We start from the raw sequence: 20,676 nt of genomic DNA, 5'->3' as shown, positions 1-20,676 counted from the left end.
GTACGCTTCACCCGGAGGATAAATCACCTCCCAAAGCATCAGCAACTTGCTTAAAAACTCCGGTGGTGCAACCCAGCTGCAAAAGGAGCAAGAAAAGGGGCTTGCATTTACTGCAGCAAATCTCCCGCTGGATGCACCAGCCGGTTTTTTGCTCCCTCGCTGCAGGCAGACATGCAAATCCCCCTGCACCCGTTCCCACGCTGCACCCAAAGCCACCCTCTCCCCGGGACGGGGTGATTTTTGCAGAGGGTCTTGCTGCAACCCCCCTTTTCCAATTGCTACGGGTGCATCCCACATATCGCCATGCCCAGGGATACCCCGAGGATCATCGGCCGGGGACGCAAGCCCCGCAGCCGGCTCCGGGGCTGGGGAAGGCAAAGCAAGGCCAAGGTTATCCAAGGTGAGTCGCTCCCCAGCCCAGACACCCTTGGGAATTAACAGGTAAGACCAGTTTTTCCTCATCCCAGGAAAAACCAGTTTAACCCACGGCCTGACGCAACCTGCCAAGATCGCCTCGAAATCTTCCCATCCACCCTGTATAACACAGCGGGCGTTTTGGGGGAAAAAAAAAATACATTTTTAGGGACAACCGGCCAGGTTCCAGCGCTGGCAGCGTTTTAATTACGTCATATTGCTATCGGTATCATGGAAAACCGCTAAATAAACCAAGTCCCCCCCCCCCCGCTCCTGGCAGCGATGCTTTTAATTTTCATTTTGACCAGAATTAGGACAAAAAACTGCAAAATAGTCTCTAAAATACCCCAAATTTTAAGGCAAAAATCTGCCGTTGATACGGGCAAGCAGGTAAATGGGAGGGGAATTTGGCCCGGGCGCTCGGGCTGCACGCCGAAACCCATCCCGGCAGCGAGGGGAATCACCACCGCCAAATTATTCCTCCTCAGCAAAAGCCCTTTTAAAACCCCAGCGTTGCACCCGCTCTTTTTTGGGTGCTGATGGTTTGAGGCCGCGGTGCCTCTTTCCCTCCTTCCCCGGGCAGCGCACCGCGCCGTATTTTTCTGCATCCAACCTTTGATCTCCCAAATCCTGCCGGAGCGCCGGCGGGACAGGAGGTCGCCGCGCCGAGATGCTTCGCGGATGATTCAGTAAGTAACATATTAAATTTTTATCCCCTTTAAACCACCAACAAAATTATTTTTTTAAAAAAATACACCAGGGTTTTGCCAGTGGGTCGGCATTTTGCGGTGTTTTGGCAAACGGTGCCCACCAGCATCCCATGGGGCCAGGTCCCCAGATCGCAAATGCAGCGCAGATCGCAAATGCAGCGCAGATTGCAACTGCAGCGCAGATCGCAACTGCAGCGCAGATCGCAACTGCATCCTATCCCGGTGTGCCTGGATGGGACAGCACGGGGACAGCAAAAATGAAGCTGCTGAGGAGGATCAGGGCAGATGCATGTGTCTTCCCCTCCTGCAAAATCACTCTTTGCAATAAAGGGAATCTCCTCTAAAAAGATCCGCAGGGAGGAGAGCGAGCGCGTCTTCACTCCTGGGGAAAAAAAAAAAATCTCTTTTTTTGGGATGGAGTGCATCCTGCCTCTGCAATAAAACTTTCTTTGCAAGAAGGCGAGGGCATCTTTGCTCCCGCAAAAATCTTTGCAGGAAGGGGAAGGATTGCACCTTTCCTTTGCGAAAACTCTGCAGTAAAGGGAACACGTGCCTTTATTTCTTGGGGGGAAAAAAAAAACCCCACTTTGCAATAAAGGCAATATGGGCATTTTTTTTCTTGGGGGGAAAAAACCCTCACTTTGCTCTCACCCTCCCCGAGTCTTCCCGTCCTAAAGATGGAGCTGTCTGTGCCGGGCTGGACTTTGCAGCCTCTTCCTCTCTGAAGCAGGATGATTCCCCCCCCCCCCCCTTTCCTGCCCATACATGTGTTTCTGTTTTGTATTGTAGCATTTGTTCTGGCGGCTCATATTTACATTTTAAGTGCATCTGGTGGGTGGGCGCTAAGGGAGGAAAGGGAAAAAAAAAAAAAAAAAAAATTACCTCCTTTTTTCTGCAACAGGAAACACCACCAAAAATATTGCAAAGGCCCCGAGTTGTTGCTTTCTTTATGCTGCACCCTTCGCCCTAAAATCAGGTTTGCAATGGGGGGGGGCAGGGAATTGGGAGGGGGAGGAGGAGGAGGGGGAAGGGGATGGGGGGGGTTAAAAAGCGTTTTAAAAAAAAAAAAAAAAAAAAGAGAGAGAGAGAAGGCAGGCGGATCCACGTGGTTTAATGGGGCCAGACAGAGATCCCATTGTTCACCAGCAATAATAAAGGGGAAATTAAAAAAAAAAAAGGCGCGGGGGGGGGGGGGGGGCAGACGGAGGGAGAGGGATGGAGCCGGGGGGGGCGGCCCCAGCCGCGCAGGGGGCTGGGATTTTTTTGCGACCCCCCCCAAAATACCGTCTCCCCCAAGCAAAAACAAAACCCGAGCCCCCAGAAGGGAGCCGCAGGGGCAGCGGCAGCGGAGCGCGCGGCCCAGCAGGTGGGGGGGGGCTGCCCAGGGAGGGGGGACCCCCCCCGTTCCCCTGCGGGGGGGCTGGGCGGGCTTTTTGTCTCCGGGCCGTTTTCCTCGCCGTGCAACCCCCCCGGTTTGTGAATTCCCCTTCCGCCCCCCCGCCCAACCCCCCCTTTGCGAATCGGCCTTTTGCAAACGCGACCCCCCCCCCCCCTTGACATCCGCCTTTACACCCCCCGGTTTGCAAACTCCCCCCCTTGAAACCCCCCCTTCGCAAATCCTCCCTTTGCAACCCCCCATTTTTCAACCCCCACGTGCAACCCCCCCCCGCAAACCCCCTCTTTGCAACCCCCCCTCTGCAAATCGCCCCTTCCCAACCCCCCCCCCGCACCCCCCATTTCGCAAACCTCCTCTTTGCAACCCCCCTTTTGCAACCCCCTCTTTGCAACCCCCCCGTGCAAACCCCTCGTTACAACCCCCCGTTTCGCAAACCTCCTCTTTGCAACCCCCTTTGCATCCCCTTTTGCAAACCCCCCCTTTGCAGCCCCCCCGTGCAAACCCCCCCTTTGCAAATCGCCCCTTTGCAACCCCCCCCCCCCGCAAACCTCCTCTTTGCAACCCCTTTTACAAACCCCCCCGTTGCAACTCCTCCTTTGCAAACCCCCTCTTTGCAAACCCCCCCTTTGCAACCCCCCATTGCAACCCCCCCTTTGCAACTCCCCCCTTTGCAAACCCCCCCCTTTGCAAACCGCCCCTTTACACCCCCCCCGTGCACCCCCCCCGTGCACCCCCCCCCCCTTGCACCCCCCCATTTCCACCCCCCCCTTAAACTTTCTCCAAGTGCGGTCGGGGGCCGGGGGGGGGGGCACCCCCCCGCTCCGCACCCCCCGGCCCCCCCCCCGGCTTTTGTGTCCCCCGCCCCCGGGGGGTCGGGCCGGGCCGGCGGCGCCGGGCGGGTGACGGCGGCGCGTCCGTGTGCCCAGGCGCCATGCCCCGGAGGAAAGCGGCGGGGCCGCCCTGGGAAGCGGGCCCGGGCAACGGGGCGGCGGGGAGGCGGCGGCCCGGCCCGGCGGCGGCGGCGGCGGCGGCGGGAGGGAGGCGGCGAGCGCGGCCGGAGCGCGGCGGAGGCAGCAGCGGGGGAAGCAGCGAGGAAGAGGCGCCCCGGGAGCGGCGGCCGCGGGACGGCAGCCCCGGCGGGAGGCGGCCCGGCAGGCCCGGGGCGGCCGGCGGCGGAGGGGCCGGCGGCGGAGGCGGCGCGGCGAGGGGACAGAGCGTGGTGATCTGCGAGCCCGAGCACAGCAAGGAGCGCATCGTGAGCGGGGCGGCGGGAGGGCACCCCCCGGCACCCCCCCTTGCACCCCCCCCTTTGCACCCCGCCTTGCACCCCCCCCTTGCACCCCCCCGTTGCACCCCCGTATTGCACCCACTAACACGGCCCCCCTTATGCACCCCCGCGTTGCACCCACTAACGCACCCCCCCTACACCCCCAATGCACTCCCCCCTTGCACCCCCCCTTTGCACCCCCGTATTGCACCCACTAACGCACCCCCCTTTGCACCCCCCATTGCACCCCCCCATTGCATCCCCGTATTGCACCCACTAACACACACCCCCTTTACACTCCCCCTTACAGCCCCCTCGCACCCCCGTTTGCACCCCCAATTGCACCCCCCTTTTGCACCCCCGATTGCACCCACTAACACCCCCGCCCTTACCCCCCCTTTGCACCCCCCCTTTGCACACCCTCATTGCACCCCCATTCTATCCCCCTGCCGCACCCCCTTATTGCACTCCCCTAATGCGCCCCCCGCTGCACCCCTAATGCACCCCCCGTTGCACCCACTAACGCACCCCCTACCACACCCCCTCATTGCAACCCCCAGTGTACCCCCCAGTTGCATCCCTCACTGAACCCCCACGTCACACCCCCCATACACCCCTTATTGCACCCCCCCATTGCACCCCTTAAAGCACCCCCCAGTTGCACCCCCCAATGTGCCCTCTCATTGCACCCCTTTATGACACCCCAGTGCACCCCAATAATGCAGCGCTTCATCGCACGCCCCTAATGCGCCCCATTACACCCCCTAACGCAGCCCTTCATTGCACGCCCCCGGCCCCCCCAGATGTACCCCCAAAATCACACCCCCTTCATTGCACCCCGTAACGGTGCTCCCACATCGCCCCCCCTTATTGAGCCGCTTAATTGCCCCCCCAAAAGTTTCACCCCATTTGCACCCCCTAAATTGCTCCCCCAACTCCATCCCCGTAATATACACCCCCAAATTTGGGGGGGGGGGGGGGGGGGGAGCAGGCCCCCCCTTTTCCAGCCACAAGCCCCCCACTTTTGTCCTAATTCCTGCCAGGGGGAAACCCAAGAAGAGCTTTTGGGGTGGTTTTTCGGAATTGACCCATTTGGGGCTTTTTTGGGGGGCGGATTTTTAACCCCGTGCGGCGGCGAGAAATACCCGGATACGATATTGGGGTGCGCAAGCGGGGAGCCCCCCCTCCTCCCCCCCCCCCCCGCACCCCCTTTGCATCGCTCCCATTTCCCCCCTTTTTGGGGGCAAAAATAACCCGGCAGCGCCCCGCGCCCCTCCTGCCCCCCGCGTGCCTCCTGCCCCCCGCGTCCCTCCTGCCCCCCGTTAGCAGCCGAGCCCCGAGTTCCCGCGCCCCCGCCGCAGCCGGGGCCCGGAGCGGAGCCCCCCGCTTTCCTGCCCTCTTCTGCCTTGCAAGGGGATGCTGACGACGGGGAGCGCTTTGCTCCGCGGCCCTTTTGGGGTGCGCGGTGCAGCCGGCGTCGGCTGCGTTAGTGGGGTGGTGCTGCAAAACGTCCCCCGCCGTGCCCCCCGTGTCCCTGATGTCCCCCCCTGTCCCCCATGTCCCTCCGTGTCCCCAGTGTCCCCCACATCCCCCATTTCCTCCATGTCCCCCATGTCCCAGATGTTCCCCATGTCCCTGATGTCCCCCTGATAGCCCCGTGTCCCCCACATCCCCCGTGTCCCTGATGTCCCCAATGTCCCCCACATCCCTGTGTCCCTGATGTCTCCCATGTCCCCCTGTCCCCCATGTCCTGTGTCCCCCATATCCCAGATGTCCCCCATAATGTCCCCCACATCCCCCATGTCCCTGATGTCCCCCTGATGTCCCCGATGTCCCCCACATCCCTCATGTCCCTGATGTCCCCGATGTCCCCTGCATCCCCTGTGTCCCTGATGTCTCCCATGTCCCCCTGTCCCCCATGTCCTGTGTCCCCCATATCCCAGATGTCCCCCATAATGTCCCCCACATCCCCCATGTCCCTGATGTCCCTGTGTCCCTCATGTCCCCGATGTTCCCTGTGTCCCCTGTGTCCCAGATGTCTCCCATGTCCCTGATGTCCCCTGTGTCCCCATGTCCCCCACATCCCCCATGTCCCTGATGTCCCCTGCGTCCCCCATGTCCCCGATGTCCCCTGTGTCCCCATGTCCCCGGGTCACTGATGTCCCCTGCGTCCCCCGTGCCCCCACACCCCTGATGTCCCCCCACATCCCCCGTGTCCCCACGGCCCCGGGTCACTGATGGGTTCCCGGCTCCTTGCAGAAACTGGAGGGCTCCAAGTGCCGGGGGCAGCTCCTCATCTTCGGGGCCACCAACTGGGACTTGATCGGCCGCAAAGAAGTGCCTAAGCAGCAAGGTGAGGGGCGTGGGGCTCCTGCACGGCGAAATCGGCTGCTTTTTTATGCCTTCATCTTGGAATTCTTTTTTTTTTTCGGCTTATTTTTATGCATTTATATTAAAATTTGGGTTTTAATTAATATTTTGGGGGGTTTTTTTAAACCAGTTGCACGTTGCAGTCTGGGATGCGGGGTGCGCTGGGTCGCCTGCAAAGCAAAATAAGTGCGCTGCTCATTTTTTATGCATTTATATTTTAATTAGTTTTCCTGCTTATTTTTATGCATTTATATTTAATTAATATTGGGGCAGGACAGTTGCACACCGTGATCTGGGCCAGAACTTGGGGTGCGGGGTGCGCCGGGTCTCCTGCGAAGCAAAATTAATGCATTGCTTGTTTTTTGTGTCTTTTATATTTAATTATTTTTTTCAGCTTATTTTTCATGCATCGATATTTAATTAATTTTTAATTAATTAATATTTTTGGAGGGTGTTTTTTTACAGTTGCATGTTGTAATCTGGGCCAGAACTTGGGGTGCGGGGTGCGCCGGGTCTCCTGCAAAGCAAAAGAGAGGCATTGCTTTTTTTTTTTTAATGCCTTTATGTTTAATTATTTTTTTCTGCTTCTTTTTAATGCATTTATATTTAATTGTTGTTTTTATTAACTAATCTTGTTGGAGGGGGTTTTTTACAGTTGCGTGTCGTAATCTGGGATGCGGGGTGCGCTGCACCTCCTGCAAACTAAAATAAAAGCGCCGCTTGGTTTTTACGCATTTATATTTCATTACATTTTCTGCTTAGTTTTTATGCATTTGTGTTTAATTAATTTTTTAATTATTAATAAATAAATAAATAAATAATAAATAAAAATAATTAATTAATTTTGGGAGGAGTCACGGTTGCGTATCGTAACCCGGGCCAGGCCTTGGGGTGCGCTGGATCTCCCTGCAAAGCAAAATAAATGCGCTGCTGACTTTTTTAGGCCTTTATATTACATTTTTTCCCCGCTTCTTTTTAATGCATTTAGAGTTAATTACTTTCTTAATTCATTCTTTTTGTCGGTGGTGGTGTTTTTCCTTTTCTTTTTTTTTTTTTTTTTTTTTTTTTTTAATGCAGTTGCGTATCGTAATCTGGGCCAGAACTTGTGGGGGCCGCACAGGTATGGGTGTCTCTCAGGTATTCAGGTGCGGAGCGTGGTGTCGGGACCCTGCGCTGCCCACAGCCTGCTCATCACCGCCGAGGGCAAGCTCTGGAGCTGGGGTGAGCGGCGGGGGGGGGGGGGGGGGACGGACCCCGAAAAAACCTGGGCGCGTCGTGGCCTGATGGCGGGAGGCTTCCTCCTCCCGTTTCGCTGCGAAAAAAACGACGATTTTTGGCTAGGTCGCAATGAAAAAGGGCAGCTGGGGCACGGCGACACGAAGCGGGTGGAAGCCCCGAAGCTCATCGAGGTGCTGGGGGGCGAAGCCATCGTGCTGGCAGCCTGCGGCCGTAACCACACGCTGGCGCTGACAGGTACTGGGGGAAAAAACTCGCATTTGGGGCAAATTGTCTGAAATCAGCCCATTTTACCCCAAAACACCGCTTTTTTTTTTTTTTTTTTTTTTTTCGCGTTGCAGAGAGCGGCTCGGTGTTCGCCTTCGGGGAGAATAAAATGGGGCAGCTGGGGCTGGGGAACCAGACGGACGCCGTGCCCAGCCCTACGCAGGTATCGCCGCTCCTTTCTGTGCTTCCCCTCATGGCTTTTGGGTGAAAACCCAGCAGATTTGGGGTTTTCTCATTGGAGAAAATCCCTAGCAGAGCCCAAACCCCCTTAGGATGCAAGAGGGAGGGAGGGATTCATTTGCAGCTGCAGTGGGCTAATAAAATGCGAGAATTTAAATAAAACCCCAGGTTTGAGGATTTGGGGGTTTCCCCCTGGGAAATTCAGTTTTTTACCTTTTTTCTCCTTTTTTTTCCCCCCCTTTTCTGCTTCTCCCGCAGATCATGTACAACGGGCAGCCCATCACCAAACTGGCCTGCGGGGCCGAATTCAGCATGATCATGGATTGCAAAGGAAACCTCTACTCCTTTGGGTGCCCCGAGTACGGGCAGCTGGGTACGGTGCTATTTTGGGGCGCTTTGCTGAAGTTTTGAGCTATTAGGGGGTCGGGGGAGGGGGAAAAGTTCCCTGCCTCAGTTTCCCCGTCTGGGCAACCAAAGCATCCCTCCCCTTTACCTCCAGCAAAAATAGCGGGGTGGGAGCTGCGAATAAAAAGGGGGTTGCAAGAGGAGAGGGGATTTCTGCAGCTGGCTCGGACATGATGGGGTGCAGGGGGGGAGCACCCCGTTTTCATCCCAGTGCCCCCTCTGCAGGGCATAATTCGGATGGGAAATTCATCGCCCGGGCGCAGCGGATAGAGTACGACTGCGAGCTGGTGCCGCGCCGCGTGGCCATCTTCATCGAGAAGACCAAAGATGGGCAGATCCTGCCCGTCCCCAACGTGGTGGTGCGGGACGTGGCGTGCGGGGCCAACCACACGGTACGGGCAACGCTTGCCTTTAACCGCGAATACCTGCAGGGCGCGGGAATCGAGAAAGGTTTGCGGCGTGCGTTTAAGGGTAAACGTTTGCAGGGGCGTTTAAGGATAAAGATTTGCAGGGTGCATGTAAGGATAAACGTTTGCAGGGTGCATTTAAGGCCGGAGAGTCGTAGAACGCATTTAAGGATAAATACTCGCAGCACGCGTGTAAGGATGAAGATTTGCAGTGTGCACGTAAGGATGAAGATTTGCAGTGTGCATTTAGGGATAAATACTTGCGGTGCGCATGTGAGGACAGAGATTTGCAGCCTGCATTTAAGGATTGAAATATGCAGCGTGCGCATAAGCATAAATATTTGCAGCGCGCATTTAAGGGTCGAGATTTGCAGCCTGCATTTAAGGATCAAGATTTGCAGCGTGCATGTAAGTATAGAGATTTGCAGCGTGCATGTAAGGATGAATACTTGCAGCATGCATTTCAGGATCGAGACTTGCAGCGTGCATTTTAGGATAGAGATTTGCAGCGTGCACAACAGGATAAATATTTGCAGTGTGTGTTTAAGGATAAATACTTGCAGTGTGCATTTAAGGCTAAAGATTTGCAGCCTGCATGTAAGGATTGAGGTTTGCAGCGTGCATTTAAGGATAAATATTTGGGGGGTGCATTTAAGGATAAATATTTGGGGGGTGCACTTAAGGACAGAGATTTGCAGAGTGCATTTAAGGACAGAGATTTGCAGCGTGCATTTAAGGATAAATTCTTGCACCGTGCATTTAAGGATAAATTCTTGCAGCATGCATATAAGGATAGAGATTTGCAGCGTGCATTTAAGGATAAATTCTTGCAGCATGCATATAAGGATAGAGATTTGCAGCGTGCATTTAAGGATAAATATTTGCGGGGTGCGTTTAGGGACAGATTTGCAGGGTGCATTTAAGGACAGAGATTTGCAGGGTGCATTTAAGGATAAATACTTGCAGCGTGCATCTAGCATTTGCAATACGCGCTGCAATCGATGCCATTTATTGTGGCTGCGGCGGCTTTCCCTGCACCGAGCTGGTCGGGTCTCAGCTGCTCGTGGTGGTGGTGGGGGGGACATTTCTCCATCCCCAGCTCGTCCTGGACTCGCAGAAGCGCGTTTTCTCCTGGGGCTTTGGGGGTTACGGGCGGCTGGGCCACGCCGAGCAGAAGGACGAGATGGTGCCTCGGCTGGTCAAGCTCTTCGACTTCCCGGGGCGCGGGGCGGCGCAGATCTACGCCGGCTACACGTGCTCCTTCGCCGTCAGCGAGACAGGTCGGGATTGCGGCGCGTTAAAGCGGATGCGGCGTTATTTGGGGTGTTTCGTCGCTTGACGGGCGGTGTCGGGGTTTGCAGGCGGCTTGTTTTTTTGGGGCGCCACCAACACCTCCCGGGAGTCCACCATGTACCCCAAAGCCGTGCAGGACCTCTGCGGCTGGAAAATCCGCAGCCTGGCCTGTGGGTAAGTCCAAGCCCCCTCTCCCCCCCAAAAATTCCCCAATTTCCTGTTTATTTGGGGTGCAGCCGGCTGCGGGGTGGTTGGGGGGGCGCGGGGTCACCCTGCCTTGCACCCCGCTGCAGGAAGAGCAGCATCATCGTGGCGGCGGATGAGAGCACCATCAGCTGGGGTCCCTCACCCACCTTCGGGGAACTGGTAAGAAGGATTTACCGGGGACCCCCAACCCCCCCTTGACACCCCAAAACCCGCCAGCCGCTAGCGGGAGGGACCGGCTGCTTCCCCCCGCCGTTGATTCCCACCCCCACCCCCCCCCCCCCATGGGATGCACTTGGCAGGGCTACGGGGACCACAAGCCCAAATCCTCGACGGCTGCCCAAGAGGTGAAGACCCTGGATGGGATCTACACAGAGCAGGTGAGGGGGGGACCCTCTGGAGGACGCTGGAGGGAGGGCACTGGACCCCCACTTAAATAAGTACGGTGGCTGAGGCTGTACACAACTCATCGCACCCGTGGGATGCTGGAGGGAGGGTGCGGGACCCCCGCCTTAAATAAATACGGTGGCCGAGGCCGTACACGACTCGTCGCACGCATGGGCTGCTCAAACATGGTCCTGGATAAAAGCCGGGGGAGGGGGGGCAAACCTTTGGGGAAGGAGGCGCATGGTCCCGTGCCTCGGTTTCCCCACTCCGCCCTCGTCCCAGGTGGCCATGGGCTACGCCCACTCGCTGGTGATCGCCCGCGACGAGACCGACGCCGAAAAGGAGAAGCTCCGCAAGCTGCCCGAATACAACCCCCGCACCATCTGAGGGGGTGCCCCCGCCGGGACCCGGGGTCCCCCCAAAACCCCGCTTTTCCAAGCCAGCCGCGGTTTTAACTACCTGTTCTCCCGTTTCCAAAGCCTTGGGGGTTTTTATGTCCCCCCCACACGTGGCTTTTTGAGTTCCCAACCGTAGCAGGATCTTTTGGCACGTCCAGGCTTATTTGGGGGGGGGGGTGGGGGTGTATTTTTTTAATTATTTTAATTTTATTTGTATTTTTCTGCATCACTTTTTATTATTTCCACTTTTCCCAGCCACCAATATTCCCAGCCGCGGGCTCGGGGTAAAACTGGGGACCTGAGGAGCAGCTGCGAAACGCCTCTTTTCCCCCGATATTCCCGGTTTTGGGCATTTTCCCCAGATGCCCCCCGCTCTGAGTGCTGCCAGGTTGGGGGGTGCGCTCCCCGGCACCCCTTTCCCCGAGGGAGTCGGGGTAGGGGTGTCGTCCCACATCCCCCAAGGGCCAAACCCATCCCCAGCATCATTTTGGGGCTCCCCTCCCCGCTGTCGCAGCCCTCGCCCACCCCAGGGAGATCTCAGGTATGAAGAGGGGAGCCCTAAAGCGTCACGTAAGCTTTTTCTTGGAGTTATTCTTAATTTGTTTTAATTATTATTAATTATTTCCGCCTGGTATCGGCCCAAAGTCCCTCCTACGACGCTGTGCACTGTGCTGGAGAAACGAGGTGCCTTTTCGAGCAGAGCCTGGCTCTGCCTCCACGCAACCCAAGGGTGATTTTTTATTTTTATTTTTGAATGTTTAGGGTTTATTTTGAAATTTTTTTTTTTTTTTTTTTTTTTAAGTCCTTTCCGCTCTCCCCGACGGGTCGCGCTGGGTGCTCGGGGGCGGCGTTCGCCGCGTTCGCACCCGTTTGGGGAGCTTTGCAGTAAACACAAGGGGTGGTTTTTTTGTTTTTTTTGGTTTTTTATTTGCTTTGGGGTTGGGGGTTATGTTGGGGGATTTTTGGGGGGTGTGTTAGAGTTAAAATATCCAGGACAGGGAGAGCAGCTGGGCGGAAAAGGAAAATATTCCGCTTTTTTAGCAATATTCGTTTTTTGGGGGTTGTGGCGCGAGCGGATGCCGCAGCCCCGATAACACGGGGTGGAGAACTCGCCAAAACCCCACTTTTACCCCCCAAAAAAAGCATCATTTTGGTTCATCCTGCCCGCCAGCAAAATCTTTTCAGCCCGATTAAACTTCTCCCCCCTCGGCCGCCCTGTCCCAGCCGCGGGCGAGCGAAGGCGGAGGCTGGAGGGAGAAAATAATCCTAAACCCCGAGGATGTCGGAACGCCTCGTCCTGTAGCTGAGGGTCCTGGGTTAGTGCTGTAATTGTCTTCTTCATGGGTTTTTTTATATTTCTTGGAGTAAATGTTTAAATAAACGACGTCATTGTGTACATCCCTCGCTCCGCTCGCTTTATCCCCCCCTATTTTTTTATTTTTTTTTTTTATTTAAATTTAATGAATTTAACCAAAAGGGACGTGCCCGGGATGCTTTTTCCTCCTCGCGATGCACGCCCAGCATCCCCAAAGGCAGATCCGCAGCCATTAGAGGGCACCATCCTGCTGCCGACAGCATCCTCCATCCCAAAATATCCCCCCCCCAATATTGCCCTTTACTATTCTGCAGGCGGGGTGCAAACGCAGGGGCGTCCGTGCACGTCTGCGGGTGCGTGGGTGCACGCACGCGTGGTTTTGTGCGCGCGGGGGTGTGCTGCTCGCGCTTGCGTACGCCTTTTTGCACGTGGGCGCACGCGTTTGTGCACGCGTTTGTGCACGCGTGCGGATTGTCGCGTGTGCTTCGTGCGCGCGCGCGTGCGTTTCTGCGCGTGCCTGCGTGGTTTGGTGCGTGCACGTGCCGTTTTGGGCACGCGTCCGCCTGCGTGCTTGCTTTTCTGCACGCACGGGTGGTGGGTTTGCGTGGACGTGTCATCTTTTTGCACGCGTGCGTTTCCGTGCACGCGTGCACGTGCCTTCCTGTGCGCGCGCGCGGTTTTGCGCGCAGGCGTGTGCGTTTTCGGGGCGCGCGCGTTGCCTTCGTGCATGCGTGTGGGTTTGTGCACGCACGCGCGCGCGGTGTTCCTGTGCGTGCACGCGCGTTTTTGTGCGCGCCCGTCTGTGCTTTGCGGGGGTGTGTTTCGGGGCGTGCACGTGCGTATTTTTGCACGTGCATTTCTGCACACATGCATCGCTGCAGCAAGACGGAGAACCGTGTAACCCCACTCAGCACTTTTTTCCTCCCCGTTGAACCGTTTTAATGATAATTGCCCTGCTGGGCGAGCGACGCGCGTGTGCCCTACCGCCACGAAGCGTCACCCAGGGAGCGCAAAAAACCGGCTTCCCCATTAAAACGAAGCTTCAAACCTTGCACCCAGCAAGAGGGAGGCCAGGAGGAAGCCGCGGCCCTTTTTTATTTCAAATGCAGGCCGCTGGCCGCCACCGCGGAAGGCACTTGGAGGGATGGGGAGAGGGATTTGGGGAGCAGGAGGAGGAACAGCGTTGGTGCTGAGGCCACGTCAGGGCAGCGCGTGCCACCATTTGAAGGCGAAGGGCTTACGGCGGACGTTGGTGCCGCAGTGGACCTCCCCGGAGAGGACGTGGTAGGAGAAGTAGTCGTCGATGAAGGTGCAGGTGAGGCCCAGGGGCTCCAGCAGCGCCCGCACCCGCTCCTCCAGGCAGCACTGCCCACCCGCCAGCGGTCCGAAGGGCTTGGGGATGCCCAGGTGCCTGCCCAGCACCAGCATGTTCACCTGCGGCGCGGGGATGCGCGTGAGGGGGCCGGTGCCGCCCCAGGCTCGCCCCCGGGGTGCGGGGCAGGGGCAGGATGGCGGGCGTTACCATGTCGGGGAAGAAGGCTCCGGCGCCGGTGGCCACGTCGCCTTGGAAGAGCTGGGGGATGTCGAGGATGTCCTGCTCGCTCAGCCCCAGCGCCCGCTTCAGGATGTCCCTGTTCCAGCTGATGCAGCTCTGGGGGCGGGGGGGGGGGGTCAGCGGTGGCGGGGGGGGGGTGGAGGGACAGGGGGATGGACAGAGGGAGGGACAGAGGGATGGACAGAGGGATGGGTGGACAGAGAGATAGGGATGGAGGGACAGAGGGATGGACAGAGGGATGGAGGGACAGATGGAGGGATGGAGGGAGGGATGGAGGGACAGAGGGATAGGTGGACAGATAGATGGATGGAGGGACAGAGGGATGGACAGAGGGATGGGTGGACAGATGGATGGAGGGACAGAGGGAGGGACAGAGGGATGGGCGGACAGATGGATGGAGGGACAGAGGGAGGGACAGAGGGATGGGTGGACAGATGGATGGAGGGACAGAGGGAGGGACAGAGGGATGGGTGGACAGATGGATGGAGGGACAGAGGGAGGGATGGAGGGAGGGATGGAGGGACAGAGGAATGGGTGGACAGAGAGAGAGGGATGGAGGGACAGAGGGATGGACAGAGGGAGGGATGGACAGGGATGGATGGAGGGATGGGTGGACAGAGGGAGGGATGGATGGAGGGACAGAGGGATGGACAGAGGGAGGGATGGACAGGGATGGATGGAGGGATGGGTGGACAGAGGGAGGGATGGATGGAGGGACAGAGGGATGGATAGAGGGATGGGTGGACAGATGGATGGAGGGACAGAGGGAGGGACAGAGGGATGGGTGGACAGATGGATGGAGGGACAGAGGGAGGGATGGAGGGAGGGATGGAGGGACAGAGGAATGGGTGGACAGAGAGAGAGGGATGGAGGGACAGAGGGATGGACAGAGGGAGGGATGGACAGGGATGGATGGAGGGATGGGTGGACAGAGGGAGGGATGGATGGAGGGACAGAGGGATGGACAGAGGGATGGGTGGGTGGAGGGGCAGAGGGAAGCACAGATGGACAGAGGGAGGGAGGGAGGGATGGGTGGATGGATGGAGGGACAACGGGATGGACAGAGGGATGGGTGGAGGGCTGGACAGAGGGATGGAGGGACAGAGGGACAGGCAGGGCTGGAAAGGAGCCCCCTGCTCCCTCCCCTTCCTCACCTGGACATAATTATTGAATTTCCGGAGGGCTTCGTTAGCCAGAATCTCGTTTATCGTCGGCTTGGGCACGTCCTGCAGGCCTGCAGCACAAATAACCGGGCAGGAGTTCTTCCCCCAACACGTCTGGGACGAGACTGAGCCAGCAGCTCCCCCATTTCAGGGTCACCGGCAGCGAGCTCCATCCCAACCCGGGGAATCCAATCTCTGCCGCTTTTTCATTTATTTTGCTTATTTCCGCCCCCGTCCTTGCTGCTGGCAGCACTGCCAGCCATCAGCTGGGTTCTGGGGTGCCGTGCATCCCCCCACCCCATTGCGTTTTGCAGGGAAAAGGGAAAAACGCCCCATCGAGCCCCAGCTGCCATCCCTCCCCTACCCTCGAACATCGCCGCCTCGCCGAACCCCTCCTCTTGCTTCTCCTTGAGGAGCTGGTAGCAGGCGCTGGGGCTGGCCAGGAGCAGCCGAAAGCCCTGGGGAGGGAGAAAGGGATGATAGCCGGGGGGGTGTAAAGGTTGCACCCCGCTTTTTTACCCCCCCCACGGGACTCGTTACCTTCCGATCGGGCGCGGGGACGAAGCTGAGAAACTCGTCCACGTGGCCAACGTGGAGCCAGTCGGAAAACAGCTCCACCGGCGCCTGCACTTGTTGGGCGACGAGAAAATCCTTGACGGCTTTCGCCATCCGCCGGCCGCCGAATCTGGGAGGGGCACAAGGGGGGGGCTGCCGTTTTGGGGTGCTCAAAGGGATGCTTTGCTTGCAACCGACCTCAAAGGGTGCATAAAAATCCTTTCTGGGGTTGGGTTTTTTTTTTTTGATCCCTCCGTTCTGCCTCTCACCTGGGGAAGCTGCTGCCGATCAGGATACGGCCCAAGGGGTACTCCTTGCCCTGCACCGTCACGGGGGGGCTCACCTCCAAATTACCGAAGGAATCGAGGCTGGAAGCACCCTCCGGTGCTTGCCGGGCCACATACCCAAAATCGGGGCCCTGGATGGGGGGAAAAAAAGGTGATATTGGTTAAAAAAAAAAGGCAACAATGGTTAAAAAAAAGCCGTAAGCACCCAAAATGCAGCACTCCCAAATCAACCTCTGTGCTGGCTCTCCCCTTCCCAAAAATGCGAGACAAAAATTGCTTTATTCTATTTTTTTATGGGGTTGCAAAGCTTTACGCCTTGTAGGGAAGGGAGGAGGAAGGGGTGGGGTACCAGGATGCTCTTGATGGGGAAATCCTTCAGCCCCCGGTCGCGGGGCGAGTCAAAGACGACGGGGAAGGTCTTGTGGGGGGCTTGCACGTAGCCGAATTCGACCTCGTCCTGGAGAAGGGACGGAGAAGATGGGGGGAAGCCCCGCTGGAGCTGCTGCAGCGAGGGTGGGGCTGGGCACCATCCTGCACCCACCTGGATCCAGCGGTCCTGGCGGTTCTCCGGCAAGGGGCAGATGGTGAGCGGGCACTTGGCTTTCTCGGCCACGGCGCCCACGGCCGCCACGAAATCCTCGTTATCGTCCACGCTGGGAAGAAAAATAGGATATGGGGGCTGAGCCAGCACCGGGCAGGATGCGGCCGCTCACCCAGCACCTACCTGCAGACAAAGACCTCCAGCGGTGCCGCCGTGTTGGGGGTCATGATCCACGGAGCCACGCGGAAAACCACCGTGTCGGTGAAAATCGGCGTCTCCAGCAAACCCTGGGGGGGGGGAGCAGCGTTTGGGCTCCGCTGCCCCCCGTTACGGCTCCCCCCGACCCCCCCCCGGGGCTGGTACCTTCTCGGGGCTCTCCAGCAGCGTGACGTGGAAAGCGACCAGCCCTGAAAAGCCGACGTCGGGGAAGGCGAGCCCCTCCACGTAGAAGACGCTCTCCTCCTGATGCCGGCTGGGTTTGACGGCGTAGACGAGCTTCGAGCCTCCCAGCACATGCTTGTACTCCTCCAGTGCGATGCTGTCTGCGGGTGCAAGCACGGTGCGACCCCCCTTAAACAACCGACCCCTTTTCCGCACCGTTTCAGCTCCATTTTTTTCCTAAAACCTTGCAAAAAAGGCATATTTGATCCCGTAGAGCATGCACGGGGGGAGCAAAATCCCCTGGTGCCTCAGAGAAACCCCTTCCCAGGGGATGTGGGTTAGATGCTGCGGAAGTGGTACCCGCTCTGCTGCAAGCATTGTGCTCGAACCCCGATAATTCGGGGCGCCTGTCCCTCCCAAACCCCGGCGTGGGGCACTCACTGCCGCCGTAGAAAACGCCGACTTTATCGGCATCGCTGAAGTCCACGTGGAGGAGGAGGCGGTGGCCAGCGAAGATGGTGCGGGGACCTCGGGTCCGCAGCACCATCTGCGACATGTCCTTCAGGTCTGGGGTGGAAAGGGGGTGTAAGAAAGGAAAATATGGGGGGAAAACATGGGAAAATGGGGTTTCTCGTATGGGATGTGCCTGTACCAGCGTAGGAGAGGACGGCAGTGTCACGGTTATCCAGCGTCTCGGCTTTGGGGTCGTCGCGGTCGCAGTTGACCAGCAGGATGGCCCCGTGCCCGTCGGCACCCCACGTCCACGTCGCCTGGGGAGGGGGAAGGGGACTAAAACGGGGCTGGGGGCCACCAGCCACCACCCCCCCCGCACCCCAGGGTGGTCCCAGGGGGGCCCCACCCCCCCTTTATACCTTATCCAGCAGCGTCCTGCTCACCGCCCCGCTGCGGCTGGTGTCGGCGTCCAGCGAGACGTCTGCGGGGAGAGGGATGCTGGGGGGGGGGGGGGGGGGAGCGTCCCCGCCCGCGCCACGGTTTGGGGGTCTCCCCCCCCCACTTACCCACGCAGGTGAGGTACAGCATGGCTCTGCCCACAGGCACCCCGCCGGCCTCCCCGAAATAAGAAATCCTGACCTGCAACGAGGAGCGGGTGCTCGCCACCGTGCACAGAAGGGCCGGATCCTGCTGGCGCCCCAGCACCCACCTTTTCATCGCCCACGTCCTTGCTGAGAGCATCCATGGCCAGCAGGACCTCGGTGCCAGCGGCCAGGGGCCAGCGGCTCACGCTGGAGGGCAACTTGATGCTCTGCGTCTCATGCACCACGTAGAGCTTCACGCCCGGCGTCCCCTGCACGTGGAAGGCGACGGCGTCTTTGGGTGCAGATCTGGGGGGGGGAGAAGCCCGGTGAGAGCCCCTCATGCGGGGCATTGCCGGAATATATAGTGTGCAGCCGGCCGCAGGTGATGCAAATCCTGCCGCTTGCAAGAAATCTTGCAAGGTGCAAGAAATCCTGCGACGTGCAATTGCAAGAATTTGTGCAAAGCGCACCGAATCGTGCAAAATGCAATTGCAACCAGTCCTTCAATACGCGACACATCCTGCAATACGCAACTGCGGCGAGTTCTTCAATATTCAACAAACCCCGCGTTATGCAATTGCAATAAATCCTGCAACAGACGACGAATCCTGCAAAAGGCAGTTGCCACAAGTCCTTCAATATGCAATAAATCCTGCAAAGCGTGATTACAACAAATCCTGCAAAAGGCAATCGCAACAAATCCTGCAAAAGGCGATTACGACAAATCCTGCCGGAGGCAACAAATCCTGCAAAAGGTGACGGCCACAAATCCCACAATATTAATTACAACAAAGCCTGCAACATGCACCAAATTTTACAATATTCAATTGCACCAAATGATGCAAAATGCAACAAGTCCTGCAACGTGAAATTGCAACAAATCCCGCAATATTAATCGCAACAAACCCTGCAAGGTGCACAAAATTTTGCAATATTCAATTGCAACGAACCCTGCAAAATGCAACGAGTCCTGCAATGTGCAATTGCAACAAATCCTGCACAAAAAAAAAAAAAAAAACAAAACCAGCTGCAAAACACAATTAATCCTGCAAAATGCAGTTGCAACGAGTCCTGCAAAACGCAACAAACCCTACAAGTGCGGTTGCAACAAATCCCGCGTTATTCCATCGCGGCAAAACTCCAGAGCCGGTTGCGGGGGTATTTTGGCGTGGGGCTGCCCCAATATTTGCATTTCCCCCTGCGGCAGCACCGGTGGCAAGCCCTGACCGGATGCATCCCCTTAAGAGCGAAGCAAAGCTGCAGCGGTCACGTGGTGGGGCAGGCCGCAGCTCGCATCGCCCCGGCCCGCTGCGAGAGGCCACGGGCGATGGGCCAAGGAGCACAAGTCCTGGCCCCGGAGGAGGGAAGCACGGACGCGTCCCCGGGGCGGAGGGAAAAACCCGCCCTGGGGCCAGCGGGAGAGGACCGGATGCCGTCGGCAACGATGGGGTGGCGTGTGGCTTTGAATGCATTAAATAACATTTCCAAAACCAACTAAGCCGCTGCTTGAGCTGGGCTTTAAGGAAGCAAAAAAGCAAAACCTGCTGCTGAAAAGCACTTGAACTTGGGCCGGGGCCAGCGAGGCAGATAAAATGCCCGGTGCCGGGAGGTGACGCCCCGGCCAGCAGCGCCGCGGTGGTTTCACTCTCCGCGTGCCCCCGAAACAAGGAAATATTCCCATTTTGCCGGAGAACGCAGCAGCCCCCGGCCGGGATGTGAACCTCAGCCTGGGGCATCGCTTAAAGCTGCCGGGGGGGGCTTTTTGCACCCAAAAACCTGCAAAATCCCTCTTGGAGGGGTCACCGCCCGGCCACTGCCTCGCCATTTGGAACACCCTCTTCCTCCCGGGGCTCCGCATCCCCTGGGAAAACCACCCCAAGCAGCAGCATCGCCCCCACCCCACCCCGAGGTATTTTTATCAGCTTGACTAATAGGATAAAAGCAAAAAAAAAAAAAAAAAAAAAGCAGATTTTATTTTTTTCCCCCCAGCGTCGTGGCCGCTTACCCGCAGACATCCAGGGAGAGCTCGGTGCCCAGCACGCAGACGGTGCTGGTGGGACGCTGGGTGGAGAGGTGGACGCGGCGTTGCTGTGCCATGCCGGCGGGCCCCCGGAGCACCCTTGGGTGCTGCGATGGGTGGCACGAGGGGATTTATAAAGCCTGGCTGCTGGGAGGGGATTAACCGAAGCCCGGCTTAATCCCACCTCCAGCTGGTCTCTCAGCCTTGGGGCTGGGTGTGCACGGTGCCCGGCCGTGCCTGCTGGTGATGGAGCATGAATCAGTGCGGGGGGAAAAGCACCCCAAGACACCCACGAGGGTTTTTTTTTCTTTTTAAGACGCTCGGGGGTGGTTTTTTTCCCCTCTTAGCACAAAGAGACGCTGATGTGACCGGCCACCCTTAAACCCACGCCATAAAATATTCAGCGTGACACTGGAGCCGAGCTGGGGAAGTGCCAGCGCTGCGCTCGGCGCGTTTTTATTTCCCATGCTAAAGGGTTTTATTTGCCTAGCTGGAAAAATTGGCTTTCATTCTTATTTTAGGGGAGTCTGAAGGTGCAAGCTGGGTGCTTGCCCCATGCCCTGGGTGCTGCATGGGCCAGGGGTCGGTGTGTCACCTGCGGCGGGGACAGCAGACCCCACCGCGGCTTTAATCGTCTTTGTTTTTGTTAAATGCTCGTCTCGGCGTGGGAGAGCCCTTTGCCAAGGCAGCTGTCCCCCCACCAACTCCCTGCGGGGTCACGCGCCGCTGGAATTTAATATCGCTCCTCAGGGCTGGGGAAACTCAGCAGAGCTGTAACCGCAGGGAAAGGGGGGTTTCTGGGGTTAGAAATCGTCTTTTTGGTAAAGAAAGGGGTGCCAAGCAGGATGCATGGACCCTTTTTGGGAGCATCCCGCCCCGATTCTCCAG

The 20,676-nt window shown here is 57.8% G+C and overlaps 2 protein-coding genes across 3 annotated transcripts; one reads left to right on the top strand and one right to left on the bottom strand.

The window, feature by feature from the left end:
• Positions 1-1,942: 1,942 nt before the first annotated feature.
• RCC2 (regulator of chromosome condensation 2) lies at positions 1,943-12,332 on the top strand. 2 transcript variants are annotated; one of them, XM_075520804.1, is made up of 13 exons: positions 1,943-2,100; positions 3,447-3,775; positions 6,047-6,140; positions 7,235-7,378; positions 7,499-7,630; positions 7,735-7,823; positions 8,099-8,213; positions 8,471-8,637; positions 9,752-9,932; positions 10,014-10,119; positions 10,239-10,311; positions 10,452-10,529; positions 10,819-12,332. In XM_075520804.1, exons 2-13 carry the CDS (start codon positions 3,452-3,454, stop codon positions 10,921-10,923), a joined length of 1,608 nt encoding a protein of 535 aa, XP_075376919.1. In that variant the 5' UTR covers positions 1,943-2,100; positions 3,447-3,451; the 3' UTR covers positions 10,924-12,332. The 2 variants fall into 2 exon arrangements, with proteins under 2 accessions (XP_075376919.1, XP_075376920.1); XM_075520805.1 differs by lacking the exon at positions 1,943-2,100 and adding an exon at positions 2,580-2,596.
• Positions 12,333-13,449: 1,117 nt separating this feature from the next.
• LOC142418444 (protein-arginine deiminase type-1-like) lies at positions 13,450-19,865 on the bottom strand. The gene is made up of 16 exons (XM_075520277.1): positions 19,774-19,865; positions 17,894-18,074; positions 17,751-17,823; positions 17,604-17,665; positions 17,384-17,501; positions 17,173-17,298; positions 16,714-16,892; positions 16,534-16,637; positions 16,351-16,462; positions 16,159-16,266; positions 15,792-15,940; positions 15,508-15,652; positions 15,332-15,425; positions 14,959-15,038; positions 13,772-13,900; positions 13,450-13,683 (listed from the first exon to the last, which is right to left on the bottom strand). The coding sequence occupies exons 1-16, from the start codon at positions 19,863-19,865 to the stop codon at positions 13,450-13,452; spliced, it is 1,986 nt and encodes a 661-aa protein (XP_075376392.1).
• Positions 19,866-20,676: the final 811 nt, after the last annotated feature.

This window comes from Mycteria americana, chromosome 18 (assembly GCF_035582795.1).
Source record: "Mycteria americana isolate JAX WOST 10 ecotype Jacksonville Zoo and Gardens chromosome 18, USCA_MyAme_1.0, whole genome shotgun sequence".
Classification (NCBI taxonomy): Eukaryota; Metazoa; Chordata; class Aves; order Ciconiiformes; family Ciconiidae; genus Mycteria; species Mycteria americana.
Note: the sequence above shows the minus strand (reverse complement) of the source record. Positions and strands in the feature narration are given on the sequence as shown.